Source organism: Micromys minutus (assembly GCF_963924665.1).
Source record: "Micromys minutus genome assembly, chromosome: 29".
Classification (NCBI taxonomy): domain Eukaryota; kingdom Metazoa; phylum Chordata; class Mammalia; order Rodentia; family Muridae; genus Micromys; species Micromys minutus.
Genome location: NC_137964.1, coordinates 36,689,108 through 36,707,229, shown reverse-complemented (window position 1 = coordinate 36,707,229; position 18,122 = coordinate 36,689,108). Strand labels below are relative to the sequence as shown.

At 52.9% G+C, this 18,122-nt stretch overlaps 2 protein-coding genes across 3 annotated transcripts; one reads left to right on the top strand and one right to left on the bottom strand.

Annotated features, from left to right (window-relative positions):
- Positions 1-9,106: 9,106 nt before the first annotated feature.
- Positions 9,107-12,695, top strand: PLCXD1 (phosphatidylinositol specific phospholipase C X domain containing 1; the record flags this gene model as incomplete). The annotated part of the gene is given in 8 exon segments (XM_080941345.1): positions 9,107-9,129; positions 9,131-9,243; positions 10,286-10,375; positions 10,651-10,787; positions 11,049-11,177; positions 11,374-11,529; positions 11,634-11,817; positions 12,421-12,695. Coding segments are annotated over 8 exon segments (1,107 nt in total).
- A 411-nt stretch (positions 12,696-13,106) lies between these two features.
- Positions 13,107-17,865, bottom strand: GTPBP6 (GTP binding protein 6 (putative); the record flags this gene model as incomplete). 2 transcript variants are annotated; one of them, XM_080940736.1, is made up of 11 exons in its annotated part: positions 16,574-17,865; positions 15,635-15,772; positions 15,411-15,481; positions 15,197-15,327; positions 14,821-14,891; positions 14,218-14,376; positions 14,087-14,116; positions 13,908-13,987; positions 13,578-13,726; positions 13,334-13,486; positions 13,107-13,254 (listed from the first exon to the last, which is right to left on the bottom strand). In XM_080940736.1, exons 1-11 carry the CDS (start codon positions 16,884-16,886, stop codon positions 13,107-13,109), a joined length of 1,443 nt encoding a protein of 480 aa, XP_080796862.1. In that variant the 5' UTR covers positions 16,887-17,865. The 2 variants fall into 2 exon arrangements, with proteins under 2 accessions (XP_080796862.1, XP_080796861.1); XM_080940735.1 differs by having other exon boundaries at positions 13,908-14,116.
- Positions 17,866-18,122: the final 257 nt, after the last annotated feature.

Genomic DNA, 18,122 nt, shown 5'->3' with positions numbered 1-18,122 from the left:
AATGTTAAATGCTAAGAACAGAACTTGTAGAAACTGGGGCTCCCTGAGGCTGGCATCATGCCAAGGATGTTTCTACACACAAGTCTCTCTTCCGAATACGCAGCCCCCACAGTGAAGTTATTCAGAGGCTACCACTGAGTCCAGCAAGTGGCTAGGACCACAAGGGACCTCATAGGTGGCCACATCTGGCTGCTGGTTCCCACCCAGCCCCGGGGGAAAAAAACACATCACCTCCCACTGCCCAGTCCTCTGCTCCTCCCGGTTGTTGGTAGTGACCCTGTGTGCTCACCATGCCGCAACTTTAGAGCTTGCCTGAGCGCGTCTCACAGCATCCAGCGGCAGAACAGAGGACCATTCAAGCCTGTTCAGCTACTAAGAGGAACTTGCTGCATGGCACACAGAAGAACCCGCCTCCTCTTCTGACTGGCACGCCTGAAGGCTTTTTGATTGGCCAGTGAGACTTGAATGACATGAGTACCTCTCCCTTAGTGGTAGAGTGTGCCAAAGAGACACAGTGTTGAGGTTCTCAGCCCAGGCTTCCAGTTCAGAACCAGATCTGCACAGGTTTGCATTCCGGTATCACTTGTGCCTGTTCTCCAATAGCCTACCCATCTGTCTCCCCGCCCAGCCCCAGAGAGGACCACCTCCACCTACCACTGCTCAGCACCTGCTTCTCCCCCCTTTGTGGGCAGTGACCCCGTGCTAACCAGGTCTTGACTTTCAAAAGAGTTTCCCTTATAGCACTCAGTAGGCTCTTTCCCTTCTTTCTCCAGGAATCAGGGTAGATAGCTTACATGGCCCATTACTTGACCTGCAGTGGAGTTATCAATCTGTCCCACGAGTGGAAGGGTGCCCCCAGGATATTAACAATTAAAGAGAGATTTGGGGAAACAAAAGCTTTGTTTTGTGGCTGTTGGGATTCAGACCTGAGACAAATGGCTATCATGCACTTTGAACACACCAAAGCTCTCCGAGCCTCCAGGTTCTCCCAGCACTCCTCAGTCCCTACCTGTTACAGGTCATGGCTGGCATGTGCTGCCTTGTACCCTGAACTTTCCAGCCCAGGGGCTGGGCTTTCCCTTCCCCAGAAGTGCTTCCCGTATAATCCAGACATTTTGTGCTCTCTGTTTCCTCTGTCTCTGTGTCTCTCCCTCCCTCACCCTTTCTCTTCCCTCCCTATCCCTCTCTCTCCCTGCCCCACCTCTGCGTTTTTCTCGTCCTGCTTGCCTTGCTTACTTTTTCTTTCTCCCCAACCCTCTCCTCATTATCCCTCCCCATAGCGACTTCTCTGATACCCTCGGGATTAGTGAACCCTCTGGTTCCTTGTGATCAGTGAAGTCACTAGAGATCTGACCCCCCAAAACCCCACAAATACTCTAATTTGGCTTGGGTTGAATCCTTCATGCTGGGCTTAGGTAAACTGCACCTAGTTTTCACGTAGTAGGTATAAGAACCCTGGGAGAAAAACAGGAAGCAGTGGGAAGGTAACACACATCCACACACAAAGCTATTATTAGTAAGGATTCTCAGACATGATAGGGTGAATCTATGTATGTACAAAGTGGATTTATTAGAATATTTCACAGGCTGGGGTCCAGCTAGTCCAGCAATGGCTCTCTAATAGTGGTTTAGATCGTGTTGTTGTGTCTCAGCTGATCTTCAGTATATACCAGAATCCAAAGTAGATTCCTGTTATTAATATACTTTTCCTGTTATCATTACATGCATAATCACTAGGTATTAGCCCACCCTTTTGAGCAGATCTCTGCAGATCTACAAAGATGTACTATCTTGTAGTGATACTATACAGACAAATAGATGACTTAATTCTTATTGATGATTTTTAGGGGAAGGAAGAAGAGAGTGGGAGGCAAGGGAGATGCCTCTGTGGGTACATGTTGGGAATCCCTTCCCCCTGAGGGACCAGCCACACAACGGTATAGTACAGAATAGAGTTTATTCAGGTCATGGGAGAGTTAAGAGGGTGGTAGAGGCAGAGAGAGAGAGAGAGAGAGAGAGAGAGAGAGAGAGTAGAGGAGTAGAGGCCAGCTATGAGCACGTGGAGGAAGAGGAGGGGTAGGGGTGGGAGAGCAAGGCTGCAAGAGCACAAGAGCAAGGGAGAGAGGAGGAGTCAAGCAGCTCCTTTTATAGTGTCAGGTTACTGGGGCGGAGCATACCTGGCTAATGCTGGGTAATTGAGGGGTGGGAAATACCTAGCTGTTGCTAGGTAACTGAGGGGTGGGGTTTACAGAATCCCAACATTCCTCCATTTTTGTTTAATTAAAAAAGAAAAATTAGAGGCGATGGTGGACCAGGAATAGGGTCATTGTGATCTCTTGACTGCTTCACGCTTGTTTGGGGTGACATTTCTAGAGAGTCCAGAAAAGTGGGGGTAGGGATGTTTGTCCAGTCTTAGAGTTGGCTGTTTCCTTGTTGTCCAGGGTCTGTGGAACCATCTGAGGATAGGTCAGAAGGAACAGGTCCAGTGAAAGCGTCTGTGTCTGTGAGAGAAGGCTGAAGCATCTGTAGGTTGCTTCTCTGGAGCTGTTCTAGATGTAATAAGCTCCTGGACTTGACAAGATGCTGGAACACACATGTGTATACATTATAGATAGAGATTAAGTACATTTGGTTTGAGAGAAAGAAAGATTTTTTAGGAGCAGTCCTAATGCTGCCATTCTTCCCCCTTTCTTATCATAAAAAGGAGAAAAGGAGGAGGGGGAGGCAGATGGTGAAAGGGGAATAGAGGCAGTGTGAATCTCATTGGCTACTTCCTGCTGGCTTGGGGCATCGTAGGGAGTGCAGCTGACTTTCACCATCGGGGTCCACTTGGCAAATGTTCACATCAGGCTCCTCTGTGAACAGTGGCTGGTAGTCCTGTAACAGGAACTAATAGTTTGGTTAGAAACTTTTTGTATCTATCATTGAAGGAATGTAGAAACAAGATTGATAAGGTTTGGAGCAAATTTTTACAGAATATGTCCTGATGTCTTAGGTCAGTTTGCCATGCCATGAAGAGGGATAGACGAAAGGTGTGGAGTCATGGCAATGTCAGAGTCAGGGCAGCTGAATGTTGACAGTACTTACTGGGGACCCTGGTTGATTTTTTACAGTAGAGCTTACCAACAACTTCTGTCTCCCACCTGGGATCCCATGGATCTTGTATGTGGAAAAAGAGCTGTAGGCGTCTTGAGAATCACCTTAAAAGGGTCCTGGTAGGGTCTAGTAATTGGATGACAACAGAAGAATGATGCTTAGCAACAGACTTGGGGGTTTACCTGAGAAGCTGCTAAAGGAAACATGTTTGTGTTAGTAGGTTGACTGGCTAGAAGAAGCAGAGGGGTTGCTAGCGAGCTTGGGTTCAGGTAAATGGGGGGAGGGCAAAGGAAATAGGAGGCTCCCAACTTAGCTAGAATATATCTTTCCCAATAAGGGGACAGGACATGTTGGCACTACCAAAAAGGAATGACTGAGAGGTACACCCCTAAAAATGTAAGTGAGTGCTGGAATCTGGTGAGGAAGGTAAGGTGTCCTCTTAACCCAACAATAGGAAAATGGGAGGGAGAAGTAGGTCCTCAAAACTCTGTCAGGACCGAGTAAGTGGCCCCAGTGTCCTAGAGGAAGGAGATGGGCTGCTCACATACCATGATAGCTACCTGTGGCTCCCTGTTTGTGCTGGCAGTGGTCAGGTCAAGGGAGCCTGGGCCTCTTCAGTTGTCCATAGCCAAGCCTAGAAGGCTGGAGAGTTATTTGGGCGTGATGTCCCTCTGTCCTGCATGACACAGGGCAATCAACGGCCCAATGTTCCTCTGGATCGTACTTAGGACATGACCCCTTGGCTTGTGAGGGCTGGAGCAAGCTTTCACCCAATGACCTATTGACCACATCTGTAGCAGGGGCCCGGTGGTATAGCAGTGGCTGGGGCTGGTCGGGAAGCCTTTACCAGCATATGGTATTTGTTTGTGAGCCTTTTTACCTTTCCCATGGTACACTTTAAAGGCTAGCACCAAGCCTGTGGAGTTAGGAGTCTCCTCTCTAGCTTTTAAGCTAGTCTCTTATGTCGGGGCAGCTCTGGGAAAAGAAGTAGGTCATTAAAAGTTGTTTACCTTCTGGGTTTTCAGGGTCTAAGTTAGTATCTATCTGTGTGATGGATCTCGTCTACATGCATTTTTTTCTGCTCCCAAACTCGCTGACTTTCCTCAGGAAGTAAATTATTAGTGAGAATCACATGTAAAGCATGGAATATTAGACTATAAGATTGCAGTAGAACATCAGACTATAAGATTGCGGCACAGAAGAGGACAAGATAGGGAGGTAAGGGGCATCGGCAGTGGTGCTTGAGGCCAGGTGTCTGGCTGTGGAGGGGAGGGTTTTGAAAAGCTTAGAGTAGCATGAGTAGAAGCTGAGGTAGAGGTTTGGATTTTGCGGCAGAGAGAAGATGACTCATTGGCTGGATAGAGAGCTGTAGTGTCATCTGCCTTATTGCCTCATTGCTAAAAGGAGGTGGGTGGGGTTACAAGAACACAGAGAAGGATTAGAGCAGAGATAGATAAATGCCTGTACATAGGGAAACTCTTTTCATTTACCAGATTGTTGGCAGTATGAGTGAAGGTCTCATAAAATTAATGAGTCTAGGGTGCCATTTTGAGTCATTATCTAGTGGATACTGAGTCCAAACATTGTTGCGGAGGTATATCAATTTAGATGTCTTTAGCTGAGGTGTCAGTGTTAGATTTGAAAATTTCCAGGAGACATCCCAATGGGGAGCCTGGTGACATGTTTTGAGACATTGAGTTGTCCATTGGTAAGGTACAGGGAGGGGCTACCAAGCTGTCTCAAACCAGCGTCCCAGTGGATAAAACTCGGTAGGAAAGTTTCGCCTATGCACAGGGGTCGCAAGTCATCACTCGGACTCCTGGTGGCTTCACCAGCTCCCGGATCTGGCAGAGAGTGCCCTCGCCAGGCCTGGTCTTCAGCTGAGTGAACTGGCTACTAGAGCCCTGGGGAAAGGGATAAAGTGAAGGGCACTCCTGAAGGGACCTTCTCAATAGTCAATGTCTGTCTCAAAACTGTGGCTATAGAGAATTAGCCCTCTTTGCCCGCAAAGGCTGGCCAGGCCTTGTTTGGGAAATAGGGGATTCTCTCTGCCAACTGGAGTGATAATCTCTACCAATTTGCCAATGTTTGTGCGGGAATCTTAGCCATGATCTGGTATCAGGAAAAGTGAAACCCTGTGGCATTTGGCTTAACTATCTCAGTAGCCTACACTTCGAGAGTAGTGTACATTTGAAACCCACGTTTGAAATCTAGAGGACTCCCACCTTTTAGAATAGGTAGTGAGCTTTAGGCAGATGTACTTATCTGGGTGGAGTCTTATTTGGTCCATTGGAGGTAGATCTGATTGGGTTTCCTATAGCTTATAAGTTTATAAAAGAGATAACAACATGAGTTAACAACATAAACATTTTAAAGATGAGCCTTTATGGAGCAGAAGGAGCAAGAATTATATGTAGTGGAAAAGGAAGTAGCAAAAGGAAACATGAAGCATTAATGGAACCCGAATTTACATAAGAAAGTAACCAGTCATATCTGTAGAAGCCTTTATCTGAATTACTTGTTGGAAAATAGAAATTTGTTTCTTTTAGTTGTTAAACTGCAGTTACCTTAGCTGTCAATGCAGTAAGAAATCTGGCTCAAAATAAGTAAAACTTTAATCTACCAGGCAGAATAAGATTGAAAATAATAAAGGGAAATAAAACATGTTGTTTGAGACAGGCACTATTGCACACAGGTGAGAGAATGCAATTGATGCACTGGAGGCACTCACATACAGGGAAGGGGTGTGGTTCTGTGGCGGCAGGGCAAGGCTAAGGCAGGCGGAAGTCCTGAACAAGTCATTCCAGCCAGGGGGAATGCTACCCCGCCCCTCGGTGGGTGGGGGAGTACCTGTGCTGCCCCCATGGTTGGGGGGAAAACATGTGATCGGCTAGGCCGCTGCTTACCAGAAGGCCTGCTTTCATGGTTTTTCTAGGGACTGAGAGCAGGGCCAGGGTCCCTGCAGAAACCCAGTCACCACCCTCCTGCTCGCTGCCCCCAAGGGAGATGCCTCTGTGGGGGGCATGTTGGGAATCCCTTCTCCCTGAGGGACTAGCCACACAATGGTATAGTACAGAATAGAGTTTATTCAGGTCATGGGAGAGTTAAGAGGGTGGTAGAGGCAGAAGGAGAGAGAGAGAGAGAGAGAGAGAGAGAGAGAGAGAGAGAGAGAGAGTAGAGGAGTAGAGGCCAGCTATGAGCACCTGGAGGAAGAGGAGGGGTAGGGGTGGGAGAGCAAGGCTGCAAGAGCACAAGAGCAAGAGAGAGAGGAGGGGTTAAGCAGCTCCTTTTATAGTGTCAGGTTACTGGGGCGGAGCATACCTGGCTACTGCTGGGTAATTGAGGGGTGGGGTTTACAGAATCCCAACATTGATCCTATAAGAATTCCTAAAATTATATCAGCATTTATTAAGCTCTTTTATAATGGGACTGCTATTAGTTCCTTTCCAATAGTCAAAACTGCAATGAGAACTTTGCCAGTCTCTGTCACCAGTTAACTGCTTCTGATAGGAACCAGGCTTTCTACTACTCAGAGCACATACCAAGAGGTTGTAAAACCAAATGTCATAAAAATGGAACTAATGATTTATTATAGATGCTAGGACAGATGATAAAATTCTGACTGGGTTTATCTATACAAAACTTCACTAATAACTTAGTTATGGTTTTTTACTCTCCATGAACCTGTGGAGCTGTGACAGGTGATGGATGTTTGGCCAGATAATTGCTCCTAATTGATATGATGTAAACATTCTCTGTGGTAAACTTCTATCTCAATTTATGACTTGAATTATGCATAAACTTGTGAACTTTTTGCCATCTGATCATGTGTTCTGAAAGATGTATCATGCTGAGGACAAAGAGAAGAAACATAACTGATCCAAAGAGAACTCTTTAGATCTATCTAAAACACTTTTTTGGTCAGATCTGAACAGAACTTTTTAGACAGAACTGAACTCAAGAAGAACTTAGAAGTAAAGTCGCAGCACTGGGAGAAAAGGAATTGGGAGTAAGAACATTATTGTGACATCTGAGTAGGTGGAGAGAGCACAATTAGGAGAATGCACAGTGGAATAACTTACAAAGTATAAGGTGTCATAAAATACTAAGAGAGCAATGTGCAGAATGCAGAAGAAAAGAGGAAAAGAAGCTGCAGGGAGCAGAAGGAGCAGGCAGGCTTCTCCTCACCACGGGACAGACGGGTCCTTTCTTAATAACAAGGTGGGCTTAGTGTTATTAAGAGGAACAAAGCTTTCTTCTTACAAACTTGGGTTTAATTCATTTAGCAACAAAAGGGTAGAGGCTCCTCTGGCTTCAGGAACGCATCAGCAGCTCCTTAAAGTCTCCTATACCACCAACTGAGGCAACTTCTCTTTCCAAGGGGCTTTAGCCCTGGTCCTGGCTCAAGACAGAAGGACCCACCTCCACATTCTGGGCCAGATGTTTATGCTAAATGCAAGACACAGTATAGTTTTTTGCTTCACTGAGAGCTGAGCATGGAGACCCAAAACAATATATATCATTAATAGCTTGGTTTTGTCTAGCCTTTACTGCTGCTATTCAGGCTGTGAGACCAGGAGAGCTTTATTACGGAGTACTTCCAGAGAACACAGTCCATGGGGCGTGACTAGATGCCTCCAACGGTTGTCTCCATTGACAAGGTCTCCTTCTTGGGGACCTTCATCCCTGACTGTCAAAATGGTCTGAAAGATACTCCTGGGAGATGTGGAAGTCTTCAAATGGCTGCTGGTATCTGGCTTCAAAGTACCCTTCCCAGGCTGGACATGGAACAGCTGGCTAACCCAAACCCTAACTCTCCTGAAAGCTTAAGAGGACAGTTGAGGGCACAGAATACCTGCTCAGGGTACAGGACATCTGCTGAAGTCAGAGAACACCTGCTGGGGGCACAGGACACCTGCTGAGGGCACAGGACACCTGCTGGGGGCACAGGACACCTGCTAAGGGCACAGGACACCTGCTGAGGGCACAGGACACCTGCTGGGGGCACAGGACACCTCCTGGGTGCACAGGACACCTGCTGAGGGCACAGGACACATAGGTCTCGGGCAGCACTCAGAGGTTTCCTTGTATGTACAGGGGTCTGCTGCCCCGGACAGGGGTCATGTGCTGATCTTGCTGATCTTGCCAGGCAGCTCCTGGGTTACCATTAGCAGAGCTCTCAAGCCCTGCACAGACCTTGGCAAGGCAGAAGGGAGGAGCTGAGGGAGGAAGCGCGGGGTGCTGTGACAACTACCCAATGTAGCCCTAGGCCTGGCGTGGGGGGGGGGAGTCCTGTGGAGCCTGGGGTGTTCGGGGATAGCTAGAAAACCTTGGTGGGCTAATAGAAAAGGCTGTTAACCTTCAGAACGTGGAAGGAACTCCTGAGCACTTCTCGTAACCCCCTTTCTGGTCCTCGCCAGGCTCAGATCTCCCACCCACCTTGTGCCCCCCACTCCTCAGCGTCTCGGAGCCCCATCCTTCCCCAGTCCCTGTCTCTCCCCAGGCTCAAATCTATACCCCTCCCCCCCAGGACTCCCTTCCCTCCCCAGGCTCAGATTCCTGAAAGAGGAGGAAGAGGAGGAAGAACCTTGCTGGGCCATGGCTGGTTGGGATGAAAATGTAGCCAGCAGTTTGGCCCTGGAGCCAGGACAGAGGAATGCAGCACCTGGAAGATAAGACCCATCACAGAGCCTTTGGGAAGGAAGAGCAGCTCTTTGGGGTGGGCTAGAAGAGAAGTAGATCAGTTATTAAAAGTAGGTTTCAAAACACTTAGGCTACACACCCATGGCTCTAAGGACTTACTGTGACACAGTGCTGGCAGTAAAATCTGATCAGGTACCTGTGGTGAGGAAGGAAAGGGGGCGAGGGAGGGAGTCCTTGGACACAGTGCCTCAGTTTCCCCTCACCATCAGCTGCCGTGGTTGGTGCCCCTCCCCTTTCAACTGTCTCAGTTTCCCCCTCTGTATCTCAGATGCTAGCCTGGCCGGCCTGCCAGGGTTATAACTGAAGAATGAGCTGGTCAGAGCTGGTCCCCACCCGCTCTGATCCAAGGACTAGAGTCAAGCAGGACAGGAGGAGTGAGTGCAGTCTGCTGCTCAGTGCATAAGAACGCTTTGACTGTCCCAGCGCACACAGTAGGCACCAAAGGTATGCACGCCAGTGTCCTGACTGCGTGACATCACGGCGGCCACGCCCCCACGGAGGACAAAGTCATTTGGGGGAGGGAGCTCGGGCCACACACACAGACTTGCTAGTCTGACAGCTTGGACAGCTTGCTCCCCCTCCTCCGTCTTGCATAGACACCCGCGGAGGGGCGGGGATGGCAGGTCAGTGCTGAGCAGGGTCACGGGGTCACACGGGGTGGGGGGGAGAGTATGGGTCCAGGTATCATGCGGGAGGGGGCGGGTCCCGAGATCACATGAGCAGAGAACAAATTTGAGGATCACAGGGGACATGGGCGAGAATAGGGGTGGGTGAGGCCGTCCCCAATTTGAGGATCACACGCGGGAGCGGGGGGGGGGGGGCGGGGGACGGGAGGCCTGGGTCATATGTGGTAGCAAGCGGGTCAGAGGGAACGAAGTGTGGGTCACAGGGTGGGAACGTGGGTCCCAGAGTCACACGGGGTGGGAGGAGAGCGGGTCACTGGGGAAAGAGAGCGAGGGTCCCAGGGTCACACCGCGGGGCGTGGTGCTTGGGTCTAGGGGTCACTTAGGAGTGAGAATGCGGACCCAGGGGACACACAGGAAGGGGAATGTGGGTCGTGGGGTGGGAGCGTGGGTCCTGAAGTCACACAAGGGAAGTGTGGTTCACGAGGGGTGGGAGCGAGGGTCCTGGGGTCACAGGGGTGAGGGGTAGAGCATGGGTCCAGGAGTCACCCGGCGGTGGGGATTGGTGGGGAGAGTGTGGGTTGGGAACCTGAGTCCTGGAGTCATACAGATGTGTGGGTCCAGGGGTCAGGGGTCACTCAGGAATGAAAATGCTGGTCCCCGAGGCACAAGGGATGGGGAGCCTTGGTCCACAGCACAGCTCAGCTCAGCCTGCCCACACAGTCACAGGCCTCTTGCCTCAGTTTCCTCTCTAGCTCTATCTTGAACAGTCTTGCCATGTCCACCCGTGGCCCCGTCCCCTCATGGCGCCTTGCTCCCCATTCACTGTGCCCTGCACTCTCCCCATCCCCACCCCGCCATAGCTGCAGCCCCCATGGGAGACCTGGCCGACTGGATGTCACAGCTGTGCCCGCGGCTATGGGACGTCCCCCTGCACCACCTGTCCATCCCAGGTGAGTACGGGGTCCACCTCACGACTGGCTGACATTGCTCAAGGGTCTCAGGGCCAGGCTGGGATGGGGCTTCTGTGGGGATGCTGTCAATCATTGTCAGTGACTCTTTTAGGCTGAAGTGCTGGAAAAACGTCCCCACTGACTGAGGGGGCCGTGTTGGGGGTGACGGGCTGGAAACAGGGGCTTTAACTTGTCAGTCACAGGGGACCCTGGCCCTCTTGGGGCTCCGCAGCGAGTCAGGAGCGGGACATGGCCGATGATATACTTGTCCCCAGGAAGCCACAACACGATGACATACTGCCTGAACCGTAAGTCTCCGATCTCCCGTACATGCTCGCGGCTTCTGCACCTGCTGGGTCGGGTTGTGCCATTCATAACAGGGCCTGTGGTGATGAAATGGTCGGTAACTCAGGTGAGAGCGCGGGAGCCCAGTCATGCGTAGGGGGGATAGTCCGAAGGTGGGGTTAGGGGGTCTTAGTGACATAGCCTGAGGGGCCAGGTCAGCCCGGGGACAGGGGGTCAGGAACCAGGTGGGCCAAGTTAGGGGAACCTGGTGATATAGTGGGGGCGGGGTTAAGGCCCTAGTGATGTAGCTCTAAGGACGAGGCTAGGGGTCCTGGTGATCCCCACTCCTGAGCTCGGACCTGCCCTGGGTGTCCACCCCACCCGGCAGACCCTGGACGTGACGCAGCAGCTGGATGCAGGCGTGCGGTACCTGGACCTGCGGATCGCGCATGCGCCGGGAGGATCCTCACGGAACCTATGCTTTGTGCACACGATGTACACGACAGCGCTGGTGGAGGTGTGGACACGGGGAATAGGGAGGAAGGAGAATGAGAGGGGAATTGGGAAATGGAGCAGAGAGGAAGTGTGGGAGGGAAATGGGAGGGGGCGGAATCGAGAACACAGGTCCCGCCAGGCTCACTTAGTATGATCCAAGCCGTGATGTGTTCAGCGAGGCGAGCCGTGACACAACCTATGACGCGCCCCGCCCCTAGGACACCCTTACTGAGATAGCCGAGTGGCTGCAATCGCACCCTCAAGAGGTGGTCATCTTGGCCTGTAGGAACTTCGAGGGGATGACACGTGAGCTGCACGACTATCTTGTGGGCTGCATCATGAACATTTTCGGAGACACCCTATGTCCGAGCGGAGTAAGGAAGCATGGTCTGTCACATAGGGTGGGGAGGGTCAAGAATGAACGTGTCCCTGTGTGGCGGGGTGAGTGACCCTCACCCCCATGTCCCTCCCCACCCAGGAAGTCCCTACACTGGGGCAGCTGTGGGCACGTGGGCAGCAGGTCATCGTATCCTACGAGGATGAGGCCACAGTGAGCCACTATGATCAGCTGTGGCCTGCGATTCCATACTGGTGGGGGAATGCAGTAAAGACTGATGTGCTGCTGCGGTTCCTGGAGACCATGAAGAGCCAAGGCCGCCCAGGTGATGTTATTGGGGATAGTGGCGATGGCTCAGGGACTGAGTGACATCACTCAGAAACGGAGACTTCAGTAGTGACATCATGGGCATCAGGGACAACAGTGAATGGGGTATGGGAATGACAGTGACATTACTGGTATGGCGGCGATGTCACAGGGACCAGTGACACATGGGGCATGGGTCAGTGTGACATCATGTGGGACAGTAGTGATGGCATGGGTGGATATAGGACAGGGATATGACAACACTGGGCAGTGCAGTGATGACATATCATGGGACAAGGTGGGCATCTGTCAAGGGGAATGAGGGCAGACATCTGTGTGACACCGTCCTGCCAATCACTATGCACTGGGCAGGATGTCAGCACCGGTGTAGATGGTGCCTCTGGGGATTGGGAGGTTACCCTGTCAGTCGCACTGACAGGTGTGAGTGACATCATCATGACACCCAAAACTACCTTCCTGGTGACGTCATCAGTCGGGATGTCTCCCATCATGGAGAAGGGAATGAGAGTGTCTCTGGTGCTACAGTGGTTATGTGGCTATGTGGTGTGAGCTTCCATGTGGCATCACTCTATCAGGCATGTAACATGGCGTCACTCCCTAGGTGGTCTGTTCGTTGCTGGCATCAACATCACTGAGAGCCTGTGCTACATCCTCTTGCACCCAGTAGACTCCCTGGAGGAGATGACGAGGCGCAGCCTCCCGCTTATGACCAAGTGGGTGCGCGCACAGCAACCGGGGCAGAGCCCTCAATGCACCAATATCATCGCAGGCGACTTCGTGGGTGCGGATGGCTTCGTGAGTGAGGTTATCAGCCTGAACCGAAAACTACTGTCTCCCCAACTGCCACACCCCCAAGACGAGGGTCACCACTTCTAGCTCCTTTGTGCAGCCCAGACATCCGCAGACCCAGCAGGCCAGGGATCCAGAATGTTCTGCTGTCACGCTGCTGTGTTGCAGAACACACAGTGGCCACTTCTGAAGCTATGTAATGCCTGTACCCATCACCAGGTGTTCAGGCCTCCATTGATTAAGGGATTTCAAAATAACATACACGTGCAGATGTTTTTGTGGTCTCTGATAGCCCAGGCTAGACCCAGGTCTTAGAACAGTCTGGGACCCTCCCCCCAACTACCCCTATGTTTCAGCTTCCATGGGAAGCTCTGCCTCCCACCACTAAACACAATCACCTTTTCCCATGTGATGGGGACACTTCCCAGTTACCTACACAAAGCCAGGCTGGTGAGGGCAACAGACAGTGCAAATCCTACTTTAATAAGCTACTGTCAGTCAGTGTGGGAGAACAGAAGCGTCATCAATGGGGAACAGCTTCTTGAACCGGCCATAGGCAGCCTGGGTAATGACGACGGTCACGTGGGCCGCACCAACTTCAGGCAGCTCCTGTACTTGCTGTACCACCGCCTCCTTATAGAGCCAACTGTGAGAACATGAAAATCAGTGCCAGGTATGCTGGGAAGCGGCGCAGGCACGGGTGGGCACTCCCACGCAAGACTCACCCAAGCTGGGGTCCCCCAAGGCGCACACGTAGCGTGAGGACCTGTCTGCCTGTGGCACGCAGCACTGATGCCTCCAGTGCCGCCTTCAGCTCATCTAGTCCACACCCTGAGATTGCAGACACGGCCAGGGCCCCAGGGCGTGGAGGAGTGTACCTACGGGAGTGGGGGGTTAGGGCGTCACGTGTAGGGTGGGCCAGGAAGGAGGTGGTGTGGGTCACTACCCTATCCATCGCACCATGCTCACCCTGGCACCAGGTCCACTTTGCTGTGAACCTCCAAGGCTGACTCCAGCAGTTCAGGGCGCAGACGCAAGCCCTGCAGTGTGGACAGGACTGTGGCTTTCTGCAGTTCTGCATCAGGGTGGCTCACATCAGTCACATGCACCAGGACATCCTGGATAGAGCGTGGTTGGGAGGGGTGTGGTCAAGAGATAGGAGTGTGGCCAAAGGACAGAAGTGGTCAACAGACAGAAACTGGGGGGAGTACCAGGTCACACTCAGGCCTCAGAGGGACCTGACACCCTCAGAGGACCGCATAGAGAATGGGCTTTACCCACTGGGTCCTTGACACCCACCGAGTAAGCCACATCCTCCAGCGTGGCAGAGAACGCATGGATCAGGCTGTGCGGCAACTGGGACAGGAAGCCAATGGTGTCTACGTACAAGATGCGCAGGCGTGAGGGTAGCAACCCCTCGTGTACTGTGACATCAAGAGTCGCAAATGGCTGGTCCCGCGGCTGCAAAGCAGTCTCACCCGTCAGAGCCTGGATGAGTGTGGTCTTCCCTGGGGGGACACAGGTGAGACCGAAGCACTGTCATCCACCCAAGCATGTGCCACACCTACCCTCATGCACCCCAGCCTCTTATGTGCTCCTCCCTCCTCACCACAGTTGGTGTATCCCACCACTGACACCACAGGAAACTCGCGCCGAACCCGCTCCCTCCGCATCAGCCTCCGTTTATCTCGCAGCTTCTCGAGAACACGGCGGAGACGCAGTTCCCGGTCCCTGAGTGCGCGGGCCCGCAGCTCTGTGGGTGACTCCCCTGGGAGGAAAAGTGACTCGGTGTGGGGGATGTGGGGAGGAGCCTGGTGCAGGACTTGGAGTCTTCTTTGGGGTACGAGCATCATGTTCTTGCGGGGGATCCCGCCAGACCTCCCCCCAGATAGGCAGTGCATCAGCGGCTCCTCCCATAGAGGGTCACATCAGCTGTTTACAGAACGACACACAAGTGGCCAGTCAGTCTGCCACAAATCCATGGACCAGAGCAGATCCTCTGTACATCAACAGACTCAGGGGTCGGGAGGGGTTATGGAAGGATCAGGGATCACGTGAATTTTCCATACCATGCAGTCCCTTCTGCTAGGATCTTAGGGCTCAAGCACCACATCAGACCCCAGTCACAGCTGTGACTGTGTGGCTGTGGTTCGTGTTCCTCTCCACGTCCCCCTTCTCCCTAATATCCCCACTCTCCACTTCCAGCCCTTACCTGATCCCATGATGTACCGGGAGCCCCAACCTTGCTGGTCCTGCTGCGCAATGTCGCTGCTCGCAGAGGACCTGAAGGGAGACAGGTAGGAAGACCATAAGGGGAGAACATGCAGGAAACACCCCTGTCACAGCGCCCTGGCATATGTGCAGAGGGAACTCGGAGAGGAAATGTGAAGAGCACCACCTGCTGCAGCATCCAAATACATGTGGGAGGATTCGAAGAGAGGACATGCGGGGAGTACCCCATGACAACATCCAAGGACATGTGGGGAGAACATGCGGGGAGCACTACTTGCTGCAGCACCCACAGACGCGATGGGAGGGCAGTGGTGAAAACATAAGGGAAGGACATGCTGGAAGCACCACTCGCAAACCTGAGGAGTGGGATCTCTGCCAGCGCCAGCTGCATTCGGGCCTCCTTCGTGCTCGCGTTACAGCGGAAGATGTGAAGGACTATGGTGAATCTGTCGAACACCCGCAAGCCCCACGCGGTCTCCAGCTCCTTCTAAGGAGATGAGTCACAGGAGGATCAGTCAGGGGGCCACATGGTGTCATGAGTCACGTGGGGATCAGGGGACACACGGGAACCTTGGTCAGTGGCGCCATCCTCTCCACGTTCAGGAACACAGACGTGATGTCCTGGCATCCCCTGATCTTCTCTGGAGAACAGGGAGTGGCTCATCAGGGGGTTAGGAGAAGGACAGGAGGCAGTCTGTCCTCTGATGCAAAATCCTACACCCGAGTGGGTAGAGAACACACAGAGAGGGACGCACCCCTGTGCGCGCACGCCCAGCAGGGGTAGTATTGCTCACCTGTTAGATCCCGAAAGGTGCCCTTGCCGAACACCAGCCTGCTGCCGGGCGCTGCACTGGGCACCACCATGGTCTGCGAGACTGACCATCCTGGAAGCGCGCGCACAAGAGCGGCTGCCTCCGCCACCTGCCACTCCGCTGTGAGGACACGCAGATAGGTCCATCAAGGGCCTAGCAGGGAGACCCTAGAGCAAGGCGGGGAAGGGGGGCGGGGAGCAAGGGGGCGGGGACAGGGTTATCTCTGGGACTGAACCTCGCCAATCCAGGGCTCGCCTCCGCCCACACTACGCTCCAACCAGGCAGCTCACACCACAACCCCAAACAGCTCGCCAGACCAAGATCCAAAGCTCAAGGACACGCCCCCACCGCCCAATGTAGACTCCGCCTACAAATTTACAAAAGCTCCGCCCCAAGACCACACGCCCACATTGCCCGCACCCCACAAAGAGCACAAGCAAAGAGCAGCCCCAGGTACCATCCCACTCCCTCTCAGCCAGATCACGCCCCCAGCACCCATACTCCCCAGACTCCAACTCCACGATCAGAGTAGCCACGAACCGCAGCCCATCCCAGACTACCCACACTACCCACCCCACGCCAATGTCTATCACAGTTCTCCGCCCGCAGTGCTCCTCCCTCGGCTCGTCCTTCCTTTCTGACTCCGCTCCTTCCAGACCTCCACCAGCCTACGTCATTCAGGCCAGCACCGCCCTTCCGTCATCAGAACCCACTTCCGTCCTCTTTACATTTTCTTCTAGCGGCCGCGCTGATGCCTCCATCGTTTCCGGCCCCGTTCTCATGCGTCACCGCTGCCCCGGTTCCTTCCCGTCAGCCCTCAGTCCCGTGCCCCCCGCCCGTAGCACTCGAACGCTTCCGCCTTCAAGTCCCCACCCCTTCCGGCTTCCCTGCTTTATCACCACTCTCGCCCTAAAGGGTTACCTGAGCTACGAGGCCTTTTTCCAGCCTGGCGTCTGACGTCAGGATGCAGGACGCACACACGCTGTGCGTCGAAGGGCAGGAGAGGCGGTGCGCGGAGCAGTTCATCCTCTTCCTTTTCGTCCTCACGTGGATCCTCCCCGCCTCCACCACGCAAGGGCCCGTTCCCCGTCCAGGCGCTCCCCCAGACCCGGCTCCCGGTGCTGACAGCGCAGGCGGGACTCGGCAGAGTCCACGCTGTGCTCAGAGCTTGTTGGACTCGGCGCACACGCAGAAGCCATATCCCCGGGAGCGCGGCGACGCGCCGGAACAGCATGGCGCGTGCGCGCGCAGCGTTGAAGTGGGCAGTAATGGACAGGAAACAGCAACATGGCGCATGCGCATGCAGCAAAAGAGGCTCCAGGCGGACGGACAGCGTAGCGTGTGCACGCAGTCAAGAACGAGGCCTAGGCAGACCGACAGTATGGGGCGTGCGCGCAGTGAAGAACTTGGCTAGGGGCGGGGTCAGAGCGAAAGAACGGCTTGGCGGCTTCTGAGGTTGGCTCCTGATGGCGGAGCCCCATATTGTCACTGGCGAGCGGGACTCGGATAGGCCGGAGCTATGACGTCACCCCCGAGCTCTGGCACTGGCTTGAGGAGGACACAGACACGATCTGCACCGTAGACCCAGGAGTGGGGAAAGGCGGAGTCTCTTAGCTTTGACCTCACCATCGAACCCCAGACTTTGTGCTGCCAACTGTATTTCACACATGAGACCCTGACTGTGAGCAGCCCACTATTACCCACGAGCACCTGACTCTGTGTGATGCCCCATTTCCAGTGTCCACGAGATCACATGACCCTGCTCCGGCGCCCTCCTACAGGGCTGGAGAGAGTGTCGTGATCGAGTCAGTGTGGGTGCCCGGGTCTCCCGCCCCTCAACCCTCCCTGCCTCTCAGCCTTCTCAGCCTTCTCCACAGGCCCAGTGCTCACCCCCAATCTTGGAGCAAGAGATACTGAGCTAAAGCTGATTTTATCCCAACGTTTACTTATAGATCTCATGAAACCACTGTCCTTGCTCTGTTCCTTCTTCTATGTAATCGCGGACGACGGTAAATTCCAAAATCGACGGATGAAGCTTCTGAGGAAATGGTTTTCCCTATTCTTGAGCCAACAAAATGGTCCAGTTGGTCAAGGTTCCTCCCACCAAGACTCAAAATTTGTGTTCAAACCCGGGGACCTACATTTTTGAGGGAGAAGGCCAACTCTTGTAATTTGTTTCAGACCTCTACAGGCATATTTTCCCGGGTATACATACCTCCCCTGATAAGAAAATTTAATTGAATAAAAATATCATTATTCTGTTTTCTAGACTTTAAAATTAAAAAAACAAAGAAGGTTTTGTGATTTAGAAAATATTGATTTTGTTGTACATATCGTTGTAATGCAGCTATTAATACAACAGTATGGTTCTCATTCAAATAGTTGCTTTGCATTTTCCAGTAACTATTTACAGACAAGTCTAAAATGCAACTTCACATTCAACCCCACAAATATATAAAATTAAAGAGGC